This window comes from Poeciliopsis prolifica, unplaced genomic scaffold (assembly GCF_027474105.1).
Source record: "Poeciliopsis prolifica strain line A6 unplaced genomic scaffold, Auburn_PproV2 SCAFFOLD001, whole genome shotgun sequence".
Taxonomy (NCBI): Eukaryota; Metazoa; Chordata; class Actinopteri; order Cyprinodontiformes; family Poeciliidae; genus Poeciliopsis; species Poeciliopsis prolifica.
The window spans coordinates 16314331-16334969 of NW_026562376.1; the positions used below are offsets into that span (position 1 = coordinate 16314331).

A 20639-nucleotide genomic window follows, 5' to 3' on the forward strand; every position below is an offset into this window, starting at 1 on the left:
AACAGCCCTGCTAACAGGGAGACTTTGTTAGCAAAGTGGAATACATATTTATTTAGAGGTATGAAATCGAGGAAGTTGAACTAGCATGCATGCCACAATTTTCACATTTTTATTTGTAAAAAAGCTGGAAACCTTGCATTTTTTTTTCCTTCAGAGTTATGTGATGTTTATTGTTCCACATGAAATCCCAATGGAATATATTAAAGTTTCTGGTTGTAAAGTGACAAAACATTCAAAAGTTCAAGTGGTAGGAATACTTTTACAAGGTACTGTAACAATAATATCGCACTGCATGAGCTGAATAAACTCAAATAAATCACACAAATCAATCTTACACCCTTGAATAGTGTCAGCATTACCATCTTGTATTGCACTGTGTATCATCTTATCAACATCTCCAAATAGTAAATTGGCTTTGGGCAACTCATAACACATCAATGAGCAAACAGATGCAAAAGAATATAAGAAGCAAAGTATAACAAAATATTGGATATAACTTGATCCTTTAGGTGTTGCATTTCAAGTTATAAGATGGTTCATTCTTGATTGACATGCAAAAAAACTGAAAATTAAACTTTAATGAAATGTACAACTCATGAGAGTACTTCCAAACTTCTCTCTATTTGTGAGGTCAATGTGCAATGGTTAGAAATATGAAAAACATTGTTGGATGTGATCACTTCATGTTCATCAGCTGGTTGGACAACCAGTCCAGACCATGTGGGAAACCTCTGTTGTTCATTCATCTCCTCAACTCTGACAGTTTTCACTATTTATGAGAAACAACTTAAAGGAATGAATTCTCTTGTAAAATGTGTCGTGTAAAGCATCATTGCCAGAAAAAAAAAGATCTAAACTCAACAATTTTATATACCTGAGAGCCGAAGTCAAGATGTGAGGATTGAAGACTGTAAGAGATTGCTGAGGCTTCTCCTCTGACTTGAATTTCATATGTTGGTCCATCTTCAACATAGCACCGAGCCACCACCTCTCTCCTGATGTTCTCGTGACCAAAGAAAGAGAAAGTGACAAGCTGCTCGTCATGAGGCTGCAATACGCCGCACATTGGCAAGATGTCAAAAACCTATGCAAAACAAATAGAACAGTAGAACATCAGTGGGAGATACAAGGCTTCACCATAAATGAGCTGAGGTAATGCTTAGAGTTGCATTAACATGAAATCTGGCTCATTCACACAGCCTATGAGTCAATATGACCACGCACATCTGGCATTAGAATTGAAGTTATCAAGACACAGTTTGATATTTGATCACTAGTCATCAATTCTCATATTTAATGAGAAATAAATGGGCCAGATGAGTATTATAACCACTATCTTTCTAAATAGATAGTGGTTAAACTGTGGTCGCAGGAAATGTAGCTAAAATCTGTGGCACTATAAATGGCAATGCAACTGAAGCATTGTATCACATTTTTTCAGTTGTCAAAAATTACCCTAAAAATAAAAATCCTACATTTGGCAGGATTATCTGCTCTCTGACAAACGAGACAACTCTCTACTTTGCAAAAACATTCATCATTCATACTGTACACAGTATGAATGATGAATGTTTTTCAACTTCACAGCAGAAATGACAGAGGAAAAGTTAATAGACTTTAAAAAATCCCTGATTGTCTACAAGTCCACGTTTGCCTACCTCTGCCACATTCACAGGTCGTAGTGTGCTGATCTGGTCATCTGCTTCAGGACTGAGGTAAACAGGCAATGGAGAAACTGAAGGCTCACTCTCTTGATGCTTAAATGTTATTTTAGCAGATTCTTTTTTTCTGTGAGGGCAGAAGAATTTTAAAATACCCATTTAGCAAAATATTTTTTTCTCCTTTGTAAATTGGAAATTCAACATTTGAAGAAAGATAATTTTGAACAATCGTTTTTCCTTCCATTCAGAGATAATGCAATACTCAAGTGAAAGAGAAACCGGAAAGCTCTCACATCCAAAGAACTCAGACTCATTTTCTTTTAGTACTCTCGTCTCTTATTCCCTGTGGGATCACGCTGGATGCATCCATCAAGTTAATTAAACAGAGTGTTCTATAATTAAGAGGAATTTTAATAGGCAGGCAGAAGGAAACAGGTCAGGATAGATTGCAATGAAGTGCTGAATAAACATGGATGAGAATGAAAGAGATGCAGCAACTGAGGCCTTCTTAAAGCTCGCCAGGAAAAACTATATATCAAATCACTAAAGAGTGGCTACATTACTGTTGTTAAATGTGTGCATGTGCGTGTGTGTGTATGTGTCTGTGCACACAATGTTCTAAGACTGCCACAGACTGTGACAATACTGTTGTTAACAGCTCACACAGGGTGAAAAAAAAAAGAAGGCAGGCACCAGCAGGGGGCCCTGTGATCATATTGATGACTGTTGCTTCAGCCTCATTTCTGGTCTTGGCACACATATTAGAGAAAAGTATGTCACATTTTTGCTGGATATTAGTTTAAAAAAAATTGGGCCCTCTGTCACATTTACATTGTATCCTATTGCCTCTTAGGGTTGCATCACTACTGTTAAAGTTTTGCTCTGAAATACGTGGAGAATGTAATATTTGTAATTAAATATTGTATTTTATTACAAATTAAATCATACAAGTATTTCTTTACATCATGGGCTCTGAGTGCTTTCACAGAATGCTATTGAGATTGTATGACTAAAGGGGCATTGCTTGAAATGTAATGCAGTTCACTTTTTCCATAGAGCTCATCAAAAGACTTAGGACATTTACAAGATTAAGTCTATATGTGCCCAATTATAAGAAAATATTTTTTTTCTACTGCTTTTTCATGCAAATCAAAAACAGAATAAATTTTCAAATTCTGGCAGCAAAACAGTTTACATCAGGGGTCTTACACTCTGGTTCTCAAGGGGCTGTGTTCTGCAATCATTGGCTGCGTCTCTGCTTCAACTCATCTCAGTCAAATAATCAGGTCATTAGCAGGACTCTGGAGAACTTCACTTCATACTGAGGAAGCAGTTCAGCCATTTGATTCAGGCATGTTGGACCAGGGACACATCTAAAATTTGTAGGACCTGGATGGCCCAAAATGTCCTTTATGAACCGGAGATGAAAAGCCCTGTTTCCCTTGAACGCACTGGCTTTAGCATGCTGCTTCCTTAAGTTACTTGTTTCACTGATTAGCCAGTCTTTGATTTACACAGTAATCTAATATCTCACACATTAAAAATGGGCAAAAAGTATGTGTTCTTGTTCTGTCTTGCTGAAGGTTTTCCAGATGGACACACTGCAGGATCTATATGTGCTATACTGCATATATATATCGCTAGGATAAAAGAGTTTGCCTTACAGACAATCCCATCTCAGAGGACTGTGGTGTAATTACTGATAGCGATGTAATTAGCTGAACATGGCAAGATAACGCAGGTTTTGTGTGAGAGAAAGAGACTTTACAGAGGTGAAGCCTACATTTAATTAGCATGACGACCTGCGAGGATGGTTTTTAAGAGAGGGAGAGGGTGGAGTAAAAGAAGAGGGATTGGATGAGGTTAAAGTATTAAAGAGACACAGAGGCAGAGAAGAGAGAGAGGGAGCAGGGGCAAAGAAAAAAAGAGAAATAAGCAATGTAAAGCCCTGAGAGGAGAAGAAAGGAAAAGACGGAAACGAAAGAATACCAATAGATGGAAAAGGTTGAGGCGAAAAAGCTGATTGAGGGTGATAAATCTTGCAGAGCTATTAGTTATTTGGTTCAAGGCCACAAGTAGACTACTACAGTATTCACAGTTTATTCCAGAAGAGCCAAAGCAGAGGCCTGAAAGAGGCACACTGTTTATAAAGCACACCATCAGTAAATGTGTCTTCCCCAGATAATTTATAATGGCTTTGGCTCAATTCAGTTCAGTGGGGTTAAATGTATGGCTCTCTACTGAAGCATCCCAGTGGACAGTTTTAATGCATGGCAGAGATCCATTCTGTTCTCAGCCCTGAGTCTCATCTTTTCAGTAACTAAAAAATTTTCTTGTTCCAAAAACAAGTAAATCTTACAGATAAACTTACATTTACCATGTATTTGTATATAACGGTTATAATAATAACAAAAGGAAGATGCAGATCCAGATGCAGCGAAAAATCCTGAAAAACCTCAATAGTTTGTCACACATAAAAAAAGTGTGACTAAGATTCCGTACACAAAGTGAAAATTTCAAGCCTTCGTTTTTCCTGTAATTTTGATGATCGTAGCCCACACATAAAGTAAACTCAAAACTCAATGTAACAGAAAATGACAACATCATAGAAAAGTCATGCAACATGTGGTGTTTCAGCCTACTAATCAACTGATGACACAAGTTAATATCAAGTTTCCCCAGTTATGGTGCCATGTAATCTTGTTGTGAAATAAAAAAGCAAACACTTGATATATTGGTCAAATACTATTTCACCCTGAAAAATATATACATTAAAAGCTCTTATTAATATGACAATAATGATGAATATATGCATGTAAACATTTCAGACTGTACATGGGTAAACTTACCACTTATCACCTTTCATGGTTAAACTTATGAAAGTAGATAATTGAAATGTATACAGTAAACAGAGACTATTTTCACTTAAAACATTTTACCCTCATACCTGTAGGTGTTTTTTTGGTACTCCATGAAAACCCAGTTGTAGCACACTGGCAGCTGAAAGCTGTTGGTCATTGTTATCTTTTTCTTTATCTCTGAGCAGTTTTGCAAGCAACCAAAATCCACAACGGTTGAAGAAAACTGAAGGTTCGGAAAGTGGACCTCAGCATACAACTTCACACACTCTTGCTGTGGGAGTTCCAAGTAATTTATTGTAAGCGTCTGTGAGGCAAAGAAGGAAAATGTCTAATTATTTCAGTACTATTATCAATGTTATTTCAGTATTAAATATTTAAATGTTACAAAAAAGTAGAAAACAAAACCTACATTTTCATTCTTAAAGTTGTTTTACTTCAAAGCTTTGCCAACATCAGACTTACCTCATTCACAACACGGTGCATTAAGTCCGTACAGAAAGATGGATCAAAGCAAACCCAGAACTCAAACTGACCCTTGTCCTCTAAAACCAAAACCTAGAAAAATAGAGACCACTTATTTTAATTTTAAAAAACACAGGTATAAAACACAACATGCAGTAAGTTTTATGGCTGGCAGGTTTTGCCAAAAAACAATTGAAAAGTATTAAGCTTTTCAGTTGTTTCTCACAACTAAAAAGCACAAAGCACCACCAACATACTTAAATATGAGTTTCATACAATTTTATCTTTACTCCTGGTTATTTTGATGAATCATACCACAATAGAATAATAAAATTCTCAGTATTTAAGGAAAAGTTACACTTAATCTTTTTGATTTTCCTAAGACTACATGCTACACTGTTTCCATTGACTGTGGTTCCAAACGTGATGAATCTTAATTTTTATGACCATTGACCAACCTATAATAACTTAACTTCCTGACAATATTTCACACTCATAAATTTATCTGATCATTTTTTTCTCTGAATAAATTAGACTATGGGCAGATTACAGACAATTACTTTAAATCATCAGTTTACAAGATAGGTAATTTTTGGGTATGAATTAAAACAAAATCTGTTCAGTGTATGCCATGACACTTCGCTTTTTTTAGTAAAGCATAAAGACTAAAACTGCAAAAAGACAAAATGGAAGAAATGCAAAACAACTAGCAGCCATCATTGACAGATTGAACAAAAAAATGAAAACCAAATAAGGTTGCTGCAGATGCAAACAAGTAAGATGACCTTATAGAACTGTCGAATTACAGCACTTTAAAAAATATCATCACTTATCATGCTACATTGCCAGTAGGCCAAAGGTTAATAAAGGGCTACATCAAAAAAATAAATTAATCAGATTAAGATTAGGAACCTTTGTTTAGTTTTAAAATCTTAATTTTTTTCCAAACAGGCAACATCTGCTACAGAACTTTAATAGTCAATTTTGACTTAATGAAATTGGAAAATTATGAAGGAATTTAATTCGTTATCAGTTTCAGTCAGTAAACATGTACATCCATGTCTACTACCACACATCAAACACACAGCTAAATAGTTTAAATAAATCTATTTAAAAATATTTTCTGCTGGGAAATAAATCTGAAGTCAATTAGGCAACAAATTGCCTTTTGCAACAGGATGTGAATTGAATTAAATGAGTAAATATGAGAATAGTAGCAAAATTTCAGTGGATAGTGACACCAAATCGCCAGAGCTGCTCTTTCCTAAACCAGAAATGGAAGTAGCCAAACCAAACCTTGGTTGTAGTTGAGCTGTGCTCTCCTGGAGTCTCACTCAGAAAGAAGTGCTTTGGAAAAATGACCTCAATGGACAGAGGCAAAGAGGACATATTTTGCAAGACCAATTTCTCATATACAGGCAAAAGGGTCTTCCCCTTAACCTTTAAAAAAAGACATATACAGAGTTGTTTAAAAAAAAACTCACATTACTTCCAATTTTGTTCTTTTTTTGAAACACTTCCACACTTTCATCCAAAATACATTTTGATATCACAAAGATAATCCAAGCAAATGAAAAATGCAGTGATCAAATCATGACTCTACTCAGAAAAAGCAATTAAAATCAGCCTGCCCTGCATGACAAAGCGTTCACCTTTTGTTAAATCATGTTTTAACTTTGATTAGACTGTTTTTTTCCATTTAAATCAGGTTTGATTTCACTAGCAACACTCATAAAACTAGAACGATGATTAAAACTAACCTTCTTTACGCAAAAGTTCAGTTGCTCTGAAGAAATATTAAGCACTGGAGTAACAAAGCGACACATTGCTTCCACAGACATGATGGTTTGCTGACAGCCATGGCCACCAATGATGCAGTCGCACACCAGACACTCATGAAAATACTGGAAAAATAAAGAAAAACATAGTTTACACATGTACAATGCCTTAAAAAGTAGTCATACCACTTACAGTTTTTTACATTTTGTCATATTACAACCAGAAAACATATGGAAGATGGTCCTGAGCTCAGTTGAAATCAAGAATCAACTTATTGGCCAGTATTTGGAAATCCACACATCAAATATTGAGGGAGTCATGAGGCACATATACTTGGACGCACCGTCCCCACTGTGAAAAAGGTACTGGCAGCGTTATGCTGCAGGGATACTTATCTTCAGCAAGGACAAGTAAAAATTTCAGCCTTAAAGGGAAGATGGGCAAATCTAAATACAAGAAAAATTCTGAAGCAATCCAGTTGTAGGCTGCAAAGGCTTGAAAGTAATGTGGAGATTATTTTACCTCCTGAATAGAAGCCCTAAAATGTTTCACTGTAATTTCAGCAATAGTAGGGTCTACAAAATATTGGCTAAGGAGTTTAAATAGAAATGGTCCCTACTTTACTGCTGTTTTTGGAAAAGAAATTTAAAAACCCAACAATTATGTGAATTTGTTTGCCAACCCAAATAAAATCCATTGAGGTTTCATTATAATGTAACAGAAAATTAAAAATCTAAGAGCTAAGAACACAATGCTATGAAATGCAAAGCACTATTGTCAGTGAATGAGCATTATGTATGGAATCCAGTGGTTTTATTTATTCACTTTAAATTCTACAAGCGCACCTTGGGGGAGTCTGCAGATGCTGTGAGTACCATGTCAACAGAACAGCCTGGAGCAAGGTCCACACAAGCGGGACTGAGGCTGAACACATTTTTTTCTCTGTTGGTGGATGGCGTAGATTTACTTTTCACAGAATCTCTTTGTCTAGAAGAGCTGATTGGAGGTAAGGCTGTTCTACCAGAGAAGTTTATTTGTTGTTTTGGAGAAGCCAAGAAGCCACCAATCTTCCAGAACATCCGGTGATGCCGCAGACCACGGTTGATGAGCTTGAATTTGTACTCGTATGGAGAAAAGCTTAAAAAACATAAAAAGAACAAATATGACCTGATGTTCACAGTTACAAAGTTGCACATTTTTAAGTCAAAATTAATTTAACTGTGTCCCTACTAGAAGTGTGTGCCCAGGTCAAGAGTAGGGCCAAAAGGTTTATTGCTGACAATAGTTGTCCCAGTGCCTGTGGCTGACAGTGAGACAGTGTGTATTCTGCTGTCCCGTATGGATACTTCCATCTTGTCCGTAAAGTGAAGTGTGTCCTTCAAATTTGCTACTATGTTTAGCTCCAGCTGGCTCTCCGGTGGCACTACTCCTTCACTAGGGTCAACACACCAGTAAGACTGTTCACGAGTCTGAAAGAAAAAAAACAACAACAAAAAAACACATTCCGAACATGGTCAAGTGAAGTTCAACATCATCACATCAACATTTGGCAAAAAAAAAAAAAAAATGACAGCATTCTAAAACTAATTGTCTATGTGTCAAAATGTCATCTTAGTAAAAAAAAATTTGCAGTCTCAAATCAATCAAAAATGTATCTACAGGGTAAATTTCCTTAACTTATACTTAATGACATCTAACTACTTTTTATGGGATTAAACCATATAAATATATCATGAAAACAGACCATCATCAGCTGATACAACCTCTAACTTTATCAGAAATACTATCTTTGAAACTCAAAAAGTAGATAACCCACATAATTTCTGCATTTGAAGTAGCTGAACCTTTGAAAAAGATACAGGAATGAAAAGTGTGGAAGAGAAATAAAAGAAATGAAATTTTGGACAATAAGCTGCTGGAGCCACGTTTGACCTGCCACAATAAACTGGTAAGAGAAATAAAATACAGTTTCAGCAAGTGAAGCTTCCACACTTCCAACTCTAACATTGCTGATGGAGAAGATTTCAACAAACACCTGTTTTTTGACCAGAAGGTTCACCTTGCACTGATATCAGAAGTCTCAAGGTCTACTGACATAATAAATTTTTAAATGTCCCAACTATTTTCCTTGGGTATAGTGTTTTGTAGCTATTAAGCTCCCTTAGGTTTGTATTTTACTGGTTTTGCTCTGACTTTCTGCAGAAAATCAGCTTTCTGAGGGTATCTAACGATACCTTGCTATCCCAGCTTTTCCAAACACTAAAATGTTATGCATTAAAATAATACTAACAGCTTAGTTTCCTCCGTCTGCACTGCATTCATCTTAAAATGTAATCCATGGCTGGAAAGTATATGCATGTATCAAATAGCTGCATAATCACATCAACTCTCATTGCAGCAGAAGTTCCTTGAGGTAAAAGGAGTTCAGCGACTTCCTGCCTAACATAAGTAAGTTAAAATTCATCATTACTATTAACAGAGTAACTTGCCAATTATGTTTCAAAGATGTGGAAGAAGATGACTATGAGTGTCATAGCATTGTTAAAAACATTAAAATTAAAATCCCAGGGATCAGTCACACGTTTGTGTCATTTAAAAAAAAAAACTCTGCAAAACAATCTTAATATTCATTTATGGCTTTCTTCAGAGGGATCTTTCTGAGCTGAATACAGATAAATATCTAATGTTCATATTAGATCTTTATATATATATATATATATATATATATATATATATATATATATATATATATATATATATTATATATATATATATATATATATATATATATATATATATATATATATATATGCCACTGAAATATATAAGACCAAGCAGTGGTCAGGATTACAATCAATGTTCCATGCTGCATTGGTACTGATGGATGGCTGGAACGTAAACTTTTAATTGAGATTTTGACTAGCTTTTAACAGATGCAGTCAAGCTTGGGCATTCTCATTGCCTGTAGGACAACAAAGTAGATTATTGATCAATGGGGACACACTCACACTCAGGCTGCACCTTTCATACTGTAGTGAGTCCTGAGCAGAAAGTATGCGACATATTACATATAGATATTTATTTCAAATGAAAATGCTCTGCACAACGCACTTAGCCGGTGGGTGACATTGGGAGTCATAGATCAGTTTCCCAATGTTTGTACAATCGAGCAAAGGAGCTTGAGAACTCAGATGGGGAGAAGATCAATACATGGGTGATCACGGTTAAAAGGGAAGGTGGGGTTTGGAGAGGAGAAGGAGCAGGGGGTTGACTCCCTAGAGTGAGGAGGGAAGGTGAGAAGAATTTAAATAATCCCATCAAACATGCCGCATCCCACAGCTTGATTAGCATTGACTGATTGCAGCACAAAGCAGAATTCAAATTTCTGCCGTGTCCACGACAACTATCAAAGATGCTTATATTGTTCTCTGTCAAACACAGATTTTTGTGATCTTAAAGATGAAGTTAGAAAAAAGGTATAAATCTGTGTACATCCTTAAACTTATATTTTGTTCGATGCATCTTTTGAATAAATGTCCTGACATCAATTATTAAGAAATTTGATTTGCATGAAATAAATTCTGGATGTCCTCAAATTTGCTTTTGATAAAGTTATAATTTGCAAGGATGTTAAAAGGATAAAAACCACCTCACTGTGCAAAGGTACCAATCAGGAGAAGGAGGAAAAAAACACAATCTAATGGCCATCATCATCAGTAGTTGGAGACAATATCAGAGAACAGTAATGTTACAAAACCTATATATTCTATGTCTGGATTAAGTAATTTAAATATTGTAAAACCTTGTGTCTTAATATCCTATGCTAAAATAAATCCAAACCTAAATCTTTGCATCACAATTGCAAAATGTATCTTTGGGTCAAAACCAAAACTGAGCAAAATCAAAAGAACACCATACCCACAGTATAACAGAATAGTAGCAGCATCATGCTATGCGTCATCATAGTTGTTGTTTTTTATTACATTCATAATTATAAGCGGTGAAAATGCGATTCAGTTCTGACATTAAATCTCCAGGTTTTTATATTTCAGCATTGCAAAGTGTCCAGGCACACATCCTTTAACTGAACAAAATGCCATAGAATGACCTACCAAAGGCTGACGATGTGGGCTGTAAAAAAAGATACATCCTCACACTTGTCCAGTTACACTTCACTCTTTTCAAAGCTTGTGGACATGGTCACTAGGTTTAGATATCTTTGGTAATATCCCCACAATCATTCATTGTTATTCATTTGTGTGGCTGTTTACCTGCTTACTGTTTAGTATGTAATGTAATTCTACATTAATCATCATCAACTGATGTCTGTGAATGCAAAGGAGAAATTTCTTCTTTTAGCACAATGTCTTAGAGGAAAGGACAGGGTCACACCAGGATTGCCAGTGAAATTTTTAATTCGGATGTGTGGACTGTTGAGTTTTTACTGAGGAATGTGTTCAGTTGCAAGTGTGTTTTCAGCCGATATAAGACAACGCTGATAAGGCGATGCAGCAAGAGAAGAGTTTCCAAGAGGTGAGGAAAACACTGTACACATGGCACAACAGTTCTCTCACTGCAGCACAGCAAAGTGTTTCCTTAAAACTGCACAAGCATGACACACTGTTTAGAGTTTGAATTCTTTAACATACCGGGATCAAACACAGTTTACTAAAAATGGAAGCAGTTTCACCATGACTGAAAGTTAAAGTGTCATATTTAAACTGCAGATGATGGCAGATGGCCTTACAGAGGACATTTTTCATTCGATTCTGTGAATTTATACTCGGCTAGTAAGTTTCAGCTATTCTGAATTCACAAAACGTCTCCATCTAACTTTTCACATAAAGCGTTCCAATCTGGGAAGAATGACTGTGAAAATGCAACTAAGTATTTGTAGAGCTTCAAGATTCAAACTAATTAACTCCTTAATCATAATTAGACTGAAATTAATTAATCAGAGGAGAGGCAAAAAATGTATAAACTTTTTCTATAAAACACTACCAGTAAGATTTGTAGATGGCAGATGTAGCAAAAGAAAAAAAAGGATGTACCAGCACCTAAAGACTAAAATCCTAATATCTGATTCTAACAAACCAAGTTGTATTGATACCTTATCACACTTAAGTCATACATGATTTGCTCCCCTCATTTGTTTTCTTACTCCACCAATATATGCTGTGAAAGATTAATTTGTAGATGGCTGTACCAAACTGATGTTGAAGTAAGCAGGGATGGGAGATTGATTGAGAAGTTGCAGTGTTCGAGTAGCATCCGTCAGGACAGGAATGCTGCCGAACTTCAGCTGTGAGATGGGGACATAAACAATGGGTCCCTGTCCAACACATGACAGAAGGACCTCCTGGAACAGAATAGTAAAGAGGAAATTTTGAAAATTAATTTATTTGCCGCAAAGTACTGAACCTGCAGCAACCCTGACATTTCCATTGAAACTCACTGACCAGAGGCTGCTGAAGGCTGCCAAACACAGCAATATGTAGAGAGTTCTGGATCCTTCCTAAAGTGCGAGCCACAATGGACACAGGAATGTCCTTTGAGCTACCAGGCAAAATAACTCCTCTGGGCATAGAGCTGCCGAAAAGTATTGGTGTACTTCCCTCCATTTCCTAAAAATGCAGAATTGAAAGGTGTTACTTTTTTAATAAAGGGATACAGAGTCAGCATTTGTTGGAACACATAAAAACCTTGAAGAATGCATTTGACTAAAAGTTTCTTTAAACTGTTCATTACTAGACATACACTGAGAAATTAAATTTTTAAATTGATTTGTTTAACACCCTGGCTTGAATGCAGCCCCTACTTTAAGTGTATACATTTTAAGAGAAACACTTTTCTTTCATTTGAAACTGATGCCTTTAAAAGTTTTATTCAGTGGTGCTTACTAATGCTCATATTTCCTTTGTTCAAAATTTTGTTTTGGACAAGCAGGTGTCTATCTAGCAATGTTAACCAAAGGGGAAAAATTAAGGCCCAGTACTGTAACCTATCAGAATAAGGAAGAGAAGGAGATGTGTGAGAAAGATAAGGGAGGAATGGTGGAAGATTCTTCTTGAAGGTTTAAACTGTTAGTAACTTCTTTAAGTGTTAGCATTTTCATGTTATGTTTGGCTAGGCAGCATTAAAGGTGCAGTATGTAACTTTTATGAAGTTAAAATTGGCACCATGTTGTGACGGTATACTATGAGACAGATAATCTGTGAAAAAAATTTATCTTCTTCACCTCCTCGCTGAGCTATCATTGCCGTCTGAAGAAATGCACCACCCCGACCAAAAACAACTAATCAGAGCAAAGAGGAAGGTCTTAACACTGTCACTCAACCTAATTTATTTGCTGCTAAATGTGCTATTGGCAGCAAAACAACTTGTCATTCCAGAACAAAACATTTATAGCATGTCAACCATCTTACTAAATGCAATATTGTGTGCAGTTGGGTCATTTTGTAGCACTATGCATAACAACAAAGCCTGGTTCGAATACCAATCACTTGGTTTAACTTCACCTGATCTAGCACACCATAACAAGCAGGAAGACTGCAGGAGTTGATCAACCGCACATTCCTTTCATAGGGAAGATCCAGGTAACATCTTTGGAAGTCTAAAATGGCAGGTTCAACCTCAATCTCAGGGACAACACACCTGAAAAACAGAAAAAATGAAGAATAAAAATGAAGAAAAAAAAAGGAAAAGACTTTAGGACGATATTTGTTCTCCCAATTACCAAAACCAGAATTTCAAAACGATTGATAAAATTTTCTCTGAAAATGGTATGAAATCAGACCTCTGTTTATTCTCTTTATTGTTCGAGTCAAAGTGGTCAACAAAAACAGCAACATCACATTGTTTTAGCCAAATTAAACTATTTTGCTGTCAAAATACAATGCCCATAAAAACTACTCTCCCCCTTGGATTCTAGCCTTGATTTAAAGTACAATCAGGGAAAAGATACAAACAGATCTAAAGCACTGAGTGAACATTAATTTGTGATAAAGTTAAATGCATCAGAGTAATAGAAAAAGAGAACATTTGTATTTATTTAAGGATTTCCTGAGCATGTTTCTGGTGTCAGCAGTGAGTGTGTCAAACCTGGCATTGAGAGGCAAAATCATGATTTCCTCTCCGACACCTTCAACATCTACTGCTAGCGCCAGTTCATATTTCTTCACAGTGTTTGAGCACAAAGTTACCTAATCATACATTTGAAACATGCAAGAAAAAAGAAAATGTTTATAAGGATGTTAATTAATGTACATGTGATATTTACTTTTAAGAAAATAAAAAGGAAAAATTAAAGGCACTATCAATTTAATTCCGTGCCCACTAAGTTAGACATTTGACCAGTCAAACTGCTGTAGTGTCATTGCGACGGTACCTTGATGCTGACATCAGACATGGCGTCCACAGTGCCAGTCGCTGGACTGACAGTAAACTCCACTGGTCGAAGATTACGGTCCCAAGTTGGATGTCCTTGCCAACTCTTTGGGGATAAATCAGACACCTGTTTGGCACTGCTAATGCTACGAGCCCCTAATCCATCCCCCATGATATGTAAAGCAAAAGTCATTGGAACAAATGACGTGTTGAAAAGGGTACATGTCTGTGTTGCTGGAAAACCTATAGAAAGAAATATTTTATAAAATATGGAAGAGAACATTAGAAGAGTGAATTAAACTGGGTTGATTGATGTTCTGATCTTCAGGGTGACTTACCAAAAGCTACGTCACCAAAATCTAGTTCGTACACATTAAAGTGGAATGTGGGGCCAATTACACAACCCCTGAAGTAAAGAAAGGCAGAAAACATGTAAGAAACCTCTAAACTATTTGAAAACATATTCCAAATTACACAAGTACTGATTATGCAATTAAGATTAACAACAAATTGGATTAATATAAACATTTTAACAACCTTAAATACTGATTGCCTCTGTGATTAACAGACAGTATGTTTACATGCCATCTTCACCTGAAAGTTAGGGTTTGAGATTGAGGCTGTCCTGTGATAGTTAACAGCAAATCCTCCGAAAAGCTTCCCAATATCCAACTGTGAAAACTGATTTCTACAGCCTGGCAGATCCCAGGAGGAACAACACCTTCCTTGGGACGGATGGAAAAACACTGGCCAAACTTGGTCTTAGGGCGAGAAAACTTGAAAGGGGCATCAATCAGTCCCTTGTTTGTCATCTGCAGCTAAAAAAACAACAAAAAATTTTTTGTCACAAGTCCCATTGCTGAATGAAATGTTTTACATAAAACTTTTGATGGACGCTCCGTAATGCAAGGCTACAAACTCATATGGATGAGTTCAATCGAGTGTAAAAAAGTTCCCCCTCACTTAACTTGAACTGACAACATCGACTTAATTTTCAAAACAGATTGTGAGTGAAATGAGAATACTTTGTAGAGCCACCTTCAAAGTAATTAAACCTGCACATTCTTTTTACCAATTCCTCTTTGTAAAATAGCTCAGTCAGATTGGATGAGACTTCTGTGAACTGCAAATCTCCTGTGTTACCACACATTTTATATTTTATTTAGGTCTGGCACATAGGCTGTATGTTAAGCATTGTCCTGGTTGAAGGTGAACCCATGCTTTGTCCCAGTATTATGACCTCCCTAGGCCACCAGGCTTTACTAGCTCCCCCACCAGGATAAGTGTGGCTTGTTTGTTTAAAAAGAGTTTTTTATTCACCAGTAATAGTGATAGCAAAGATGGGTTTAAAGTGGGTGAATTCCCATAGTGTCCAAACCACCAGGCTTTGCAAGTTCTCTGAGGGAAACTTCACATTTGATCCAAAGGGGTACATTTTCAACCTCTGACAGGTTTTTCTTTCAGGAATGGACTTCTTCTCTATCCTCTTCTTTAAAGACCAAATTTATAGAGTGCATGTCTAATAGATCAGCACATCAATTGATTCCCTCTCCCTACAGCTCCTCCAGAGTTACCATGTGCCATCTGGCTGCTTTTCACATTAATGTCTTCCTTGCCTGGCCTGTCAGTTTTGTTGCACAATGATGTCTCAGGAGGTTTTGTAGTTCTGCCAAACTGTTTTATTTTTCAGATGAAGGACTGAACAGGGATCTGGAAAATGGCCAAAGCTTGAGACATTGTTTTATAACACAACATTCGTTAAATTTGTTCACTACCGTATCCCTGGCAGTTACGCTGTGTCTTCATGATGCCATTTGTTCTCTTCACAGAGCAGCTCTACTTATACATAGATTAAACAACGCATCTGGAACTTCATATTAGATGACTTTTGAAAGCAACTGGTTGCACCGGTTTTTCAATAAGCAGTGTTAGAGTAAAGGGGGCAGAATACAAATGTCCAACACACTTTTCAGATTTTTAACTGAATTACTGATCAAGGGACTTTGAGCTAACCAATTTTGCAAATCCACCAGTTTTATTTCCCAAAACCCTTCTGTAGTCCAAGTTCAAAGATACTGCAGCTACATGTGGATACGTTAAAATTAATTATGCCATCAACCAGCATCAAAAAATCTTCAAAATGCTTGGCTAAATTAAAATTTTCCAAAAAATGTACCTACATCAGTGGGGAAATTTGTCTTTGTTTTTATGAAGCCCTTCAATGACCAAATGAATGACTGAAATGTGAAAAGGAAGGATTTGCAAAAATAATTCCCCAAAAATTGGGACATTGTGTAAAACATAAACAAAAAATATGATGATTTGCAAATCAACACATTTTTTTTGGAATGTGTTGCAGGCATCAAAACAAAGATAATACATTTGAACCTTAAACAGATTGACCTTGTAGTGAAATAAATCAAATTTAGTTTGAAAAGGATTTGTAGACCATCATATTCTGTTTTATTTGTGCTTTACACAACATCCAAACTTCATTAGAATTGGGATTGTAAAAGCATGACATGTTCACGTTAACAGCAACTTTGATGGTTCTAACTTGCTCTTCTAGTTGTTACCTCATAATGATCTTTGTCACCTATAAAGACATTTCTTATGTCCATCAAGTTATAGTTGAGCTTGAGTTTTGGTCCAAGGCCTTGACCTTTGATTCGAAGGGGTAATGGTGATTCCTTGCCTAAACGGAGACAGTAGGACATTGACAGTGACAATTACATTTCTATTTTTTTCTGTGTAAAAAATAGAAAGTTTAAAGGCTGAAGGTAGTTGGCAGTCACTACCAAGAGTTTGGGCACTGATGCAGATGGTGCGTTTTACAAACTCTGAAATATGTTTGCACTGATGTTGATTTTCTACTCCTGTAGTATTTGTATTTTTTCTCATGATGGTCAGTTAATTTTATTATTTTTTTATTAGATCATTAACATAGATGCAGCTCTGTACGAGCCCAGCTGAAATCACTATAATCAGCAGACAGACTGCTACAGAAGAGGGGCCAGATGTAATTTTATTCACTGTCTCATTGTGTTAGCAATGGTTATCTCCAAAGAAAGTGTGAAGGCATCATTACTTTGCATAAAAATGGCCTCACAAGCAGGAAACTGGAGCCTAAAATATTGTGGCTGAATAATTGTCTTCAGACAATCAAAAACTTCATGTGAAGAGATTCAGTTGTGGTAAGGAAAGTTGCAATAAACTCAACACTGCCTAGCAAGCACCAGGCCTGGCTAAGGGTTAGAATGACACCATCAACAACAACAAAAATTCAGTGTGTCCTACAAGCAAAATGATGAGTCAACATATGGGATAATCTTGTGACAAGAAAGGGAACGAAGACAGCAATGAGACAACAAGGACAAGCAAACAAGTATTCAAGTAGTCAATTTGTGAAACTATCTAGATCTGGTGTTAGTTCTCAAATATCAGGTTTCTAAATAAGACAGAATACATAATTCCGAAAATATTAAAACGTAAATCAACATTGGTGTCAGTGATAGGCTTTTGTTTATGCGTATAGAGGCTTGTTTTGCATCATTATTTTCTAGGTCAAAATGCTTTACAGAACAAATGTCATATTAGTTGGTCAGATCCTCACTTGCCATGGAAATTTATGGAAATTTGGAATCCGGCTCAAAGGAGACAAAAGAAGGCCACATGCAAAGTTGTCAACTGCTTTTCAGTGCCACTAATATTGCACTTAGGCTGATGCTCTGGGAATGAAGCTGGTTTTCCTTGTTTTCATGTTGGACAAATTTAACATTACTGTGTGAAATACATCTGAAGTAGTACTGTTGCCCCATGAAGTAAAATAATATGAATAATAACAAGAACAAGCACAAATAACTCCTTCAATCAATAAAACATATACACAAATGAGTGAATTGTGTTCTGCTGACTGGGAGAGGGAAGGAGATATGAAGGATACTCTGTTTACAGCCAAACTTGCAGTTTGTTACCGAGACTAAGTTTTGTCTGTCTAACCTTTGTCAGCACAGACTCCCAGGGGGAAAGGGGAATCTTTTATGAGAAAACTAAAGCTATCAATTTACAGAGCAGGAGGGATGTGAGCAGAGCCTCAGGTTGTTAAAAAAAAAAAAAAACAGCCAGCTTCAAGGTGGTGAAGAACCATCAAACCAAAAGATTTATTTATTACTGTTTGAAGATTGCTTTCATCATGAAAGAAATTGTATTTATTATAAAATAATAATTTCCAGAGTTCTTGATCTTTTCACCATATTTCTAAATATTCAATTTCAATTTATGCCAACTATTTCTACATCTCATATAGCTTAAACAAAAACAAACCAGCAAATCTCACTGTTTTCTGTCTTCAGATATAATATTAAGCAAGATGTTACATGATTCCTACATTCAACTTTCTGGACAAATTTCAGAATAATTCCTGATCACACCTTCTGCCACATGTATGTTACCTAAACCCTTCAACATACAGTCAACTAATATACAAACTACTAACATAAACAAATACAGAAATATGAAGATATAAAACACTAAATGTAATTAGGTATATTGCAATTTCATTATTCTATTCCAAAACTAGCAAAAAGCTAAAGTCGTATCTACTAACCTGTGACATCACAATAAACAGTGTGTTGGTAAACTTTTGCCTCCTCTGGCTTGAAGACAATGAGGAAGCTTGCTGTAGTGTTAGGCCAAAGCTCTCCCATCTGAAGCAAAAAATATCATTAATTTAGCGAAATTATGATCCAGTTGTAAAACAGAAAATAGTGATGCCTATTACTGGTCCTGAACTTGACATACCAAGAACTGTGTGTATATGTGTTAGGAGTTTAAAAAACTGTGTGTTCACTACTATTTTTCCAAAATATCTTACCAAAATTTGTGTATTGACTAAACTACACTCTTTTTTCACCAATCTTTCCCAGGCATTCTGGGAAAGTTCTCTCAAACGTGCTTGAAATATATAAACGCACACTCGACCCTGCTCCCACCACATCCACTCCCTTCACACACATACACACACACAGCAACTATGCTACAAAGCTGGAGGTCACATAAAATCACAAACTGGGGTTGACTGATGCTAATGCGCAAAGTATGCAGGGTTGGCCAACTTTTTGCAGAATCAATAACTACAAACTTCACAAGGCCTTTAGATTAGCTCAAGGACAGTGTAGAGAGCTTCATGGGAATGAGTTTCCATGACTAAGCTGATGTATCCAAGACGAACATCCCTGTGTGCAATAATGCTAAACATGGCATTCAATAGTGCTGGACAAGTCACTGCTGAACCCTAAAGCACTACAAAAGTGTTCGCTGGAGTGGCAAATCATTCCTCTATCACTGGCAGTCCTAAAGACAAGTTGGTTTGACAGTTGTCTGGAGAATGGTACTTTCCTGACTGCAATGCATCAACTGTAAAGCTTATGTACCGTAAGCTGTATAGTTAAAACAATTAGTGGTTCAATAAAAAAAGAATGAAAGGATACTATAGTGAAGAAGTGAAAATCCAAACACACCACTGGCTCCAATGTTATGCCATTGAGTGAAAGTGTAGAAGGGCAGGCCTCTGCAGCATGGCTTTTGCTCTCCTGCTGGCTTTGGGACAGCAGTGGGGGTTGATGGATCGCTGTGGGGTCAGACTCACACTGAATAGTATTTTCCTCCTTTTTCTCCTCCTCCTGCTGAAGCCCAGAGTTCTCCCTGGAGAGTGGACAGAAGGTGAAAAGGAATACAAAGTGTAAGTAAGGTGGGCCAAAGTGGAAAAACTGGCTCATGAGAAGAGCAAAAATCTGCTGACATACAGAAAATGAATCCAGTAAGAAAACTTGACTGTGTGCATTTTATGCTTTTTCTAATCCAAACCTGAATGAGGACAGGTCATCTTTTGCCTGACGTGGCGACGCTGTCCAATGGTACTTAAGAGTAATGTCACTGCAGTTGGTGAGTGATACTGTATGAGCGCTGGTCAAGGAGATATAAGTCTTCTTCAGATTTGCAGGCTCAGGTTGAAGACAGATGTTCAGTTCCTCTGAAGTCCCAAACAAACTGATGAGGACTTCTTCACCTGAGAGAAAGACATAGAAAACAAGCAACCGTGTTAAAAGTTTAAGTGGTGAAACCAGTGCTTTTATCTTTTTTGTTTCATCAGCTTGATAAGAGAGGGTGAAAAGGAGTGATTTTTACCATTTTCACTTTACAAAACAAATAAGATTGTTTAATTTCATTACGCGTTTTAAAAAAAAAGACTGTATGCAAGAAATAAAAGCAACGACCTGCGGAAACTGTTCACCAAATGTGTCGGAGAACGGCATATACAAGAAGCATCAAATGAAGTTAAATCTACTAAATGACTAGCAGCTAAGGATAGAGTATTATATCATTTATTTGGACAGAATACACTTTTTTGTTGTTAGCTGTTGTTGAGTGAACCAAGTTAATTTTTGAGTTTCTCCTTGATTAAAGCAACAACCAGGAAAAAAAATGCAAA

At 36.5% G+C, this 20639-nt stretch overlaps 1 protein-coding gene across 1 annotated transcript in view; it reads right to left on the reverse strand.

Annotated features, from left to right (window-relative positions):
* hydin (HYDIN axonemal central pair apparatus protein) overlaps nucleotides 1-20639 on the reverse strand; it is a 68782-nt gene that overhangs the window by 37575 nt on the left and 10568 nt on the right. The window contains exons 8-26 of the mRNA XM_055032106.1: nucleotides 20015-20216; nucleotides 19669-19852; nucleotides 18756-18855; nucleotides 16726-16844; nucleotides 14744-14967; nucleotides 14488-14555; nucleotides 14151-14392; nucleotides 13865-13965; nucleotides 13282-13417; nucleotides 12223-12387; nucleotides 11970-12122; nucleotides 7994-8232; nucleotides 7609-7900; nucleotides 6745-6888; nucleotides 6281-6424; nucleotides 4985-5077; nucleotides 4609-4826; nucleotides 1659-1788; nucleotides 875-1084 (exon numbers count right to left, since the gene is read on the reverse strand). Coding sequence (XP_054888081.1) covers nucleotides 875-1084; nucleotides 1659-1788; nucleotides 4609-4826; nucleotides 4985-5077; nucleotides 6281-6424; nucleotides 6745-6888; nucleotides 7609-7900; nucleotides 7994-8232; nucleotides 11970-12122; nucleotides 12223-12387; nucleotides 13282-13417; nucleotides 13865-13965; nucleotides 14151-14392; nucleotides 14488-14555; nucleotides 14744-14967; nucleotides 16726-16844; nucleotides 18756-18855; nucleotides 19669-19852; nucleotides 20015-20216 — 3164 coding nt within the window. The remainder of the gene's footprint in view (nucleotides 1-874; nucleotides 1085-1658; nucleotides 1789-4608; nucleotides 4827-4984; nucleotides 5078-6280; nucleotides 6425-6744; nucleotides 6889-7608; nucleotides 7901-7993; nucleotides 8233-11969; nucleotides 12123-12222; nucleotides 12388-13281; nucleotides 13418-13864; nucleotides 13966-14150; nucleotides 14393-14487; nucleotides 14556-14743; nucleotides 14968-16725; nucleotides 16845-18755; nucleotides 18856-19668; nucleotides 19853-20014; nucleotides 20217-20639) is intronic.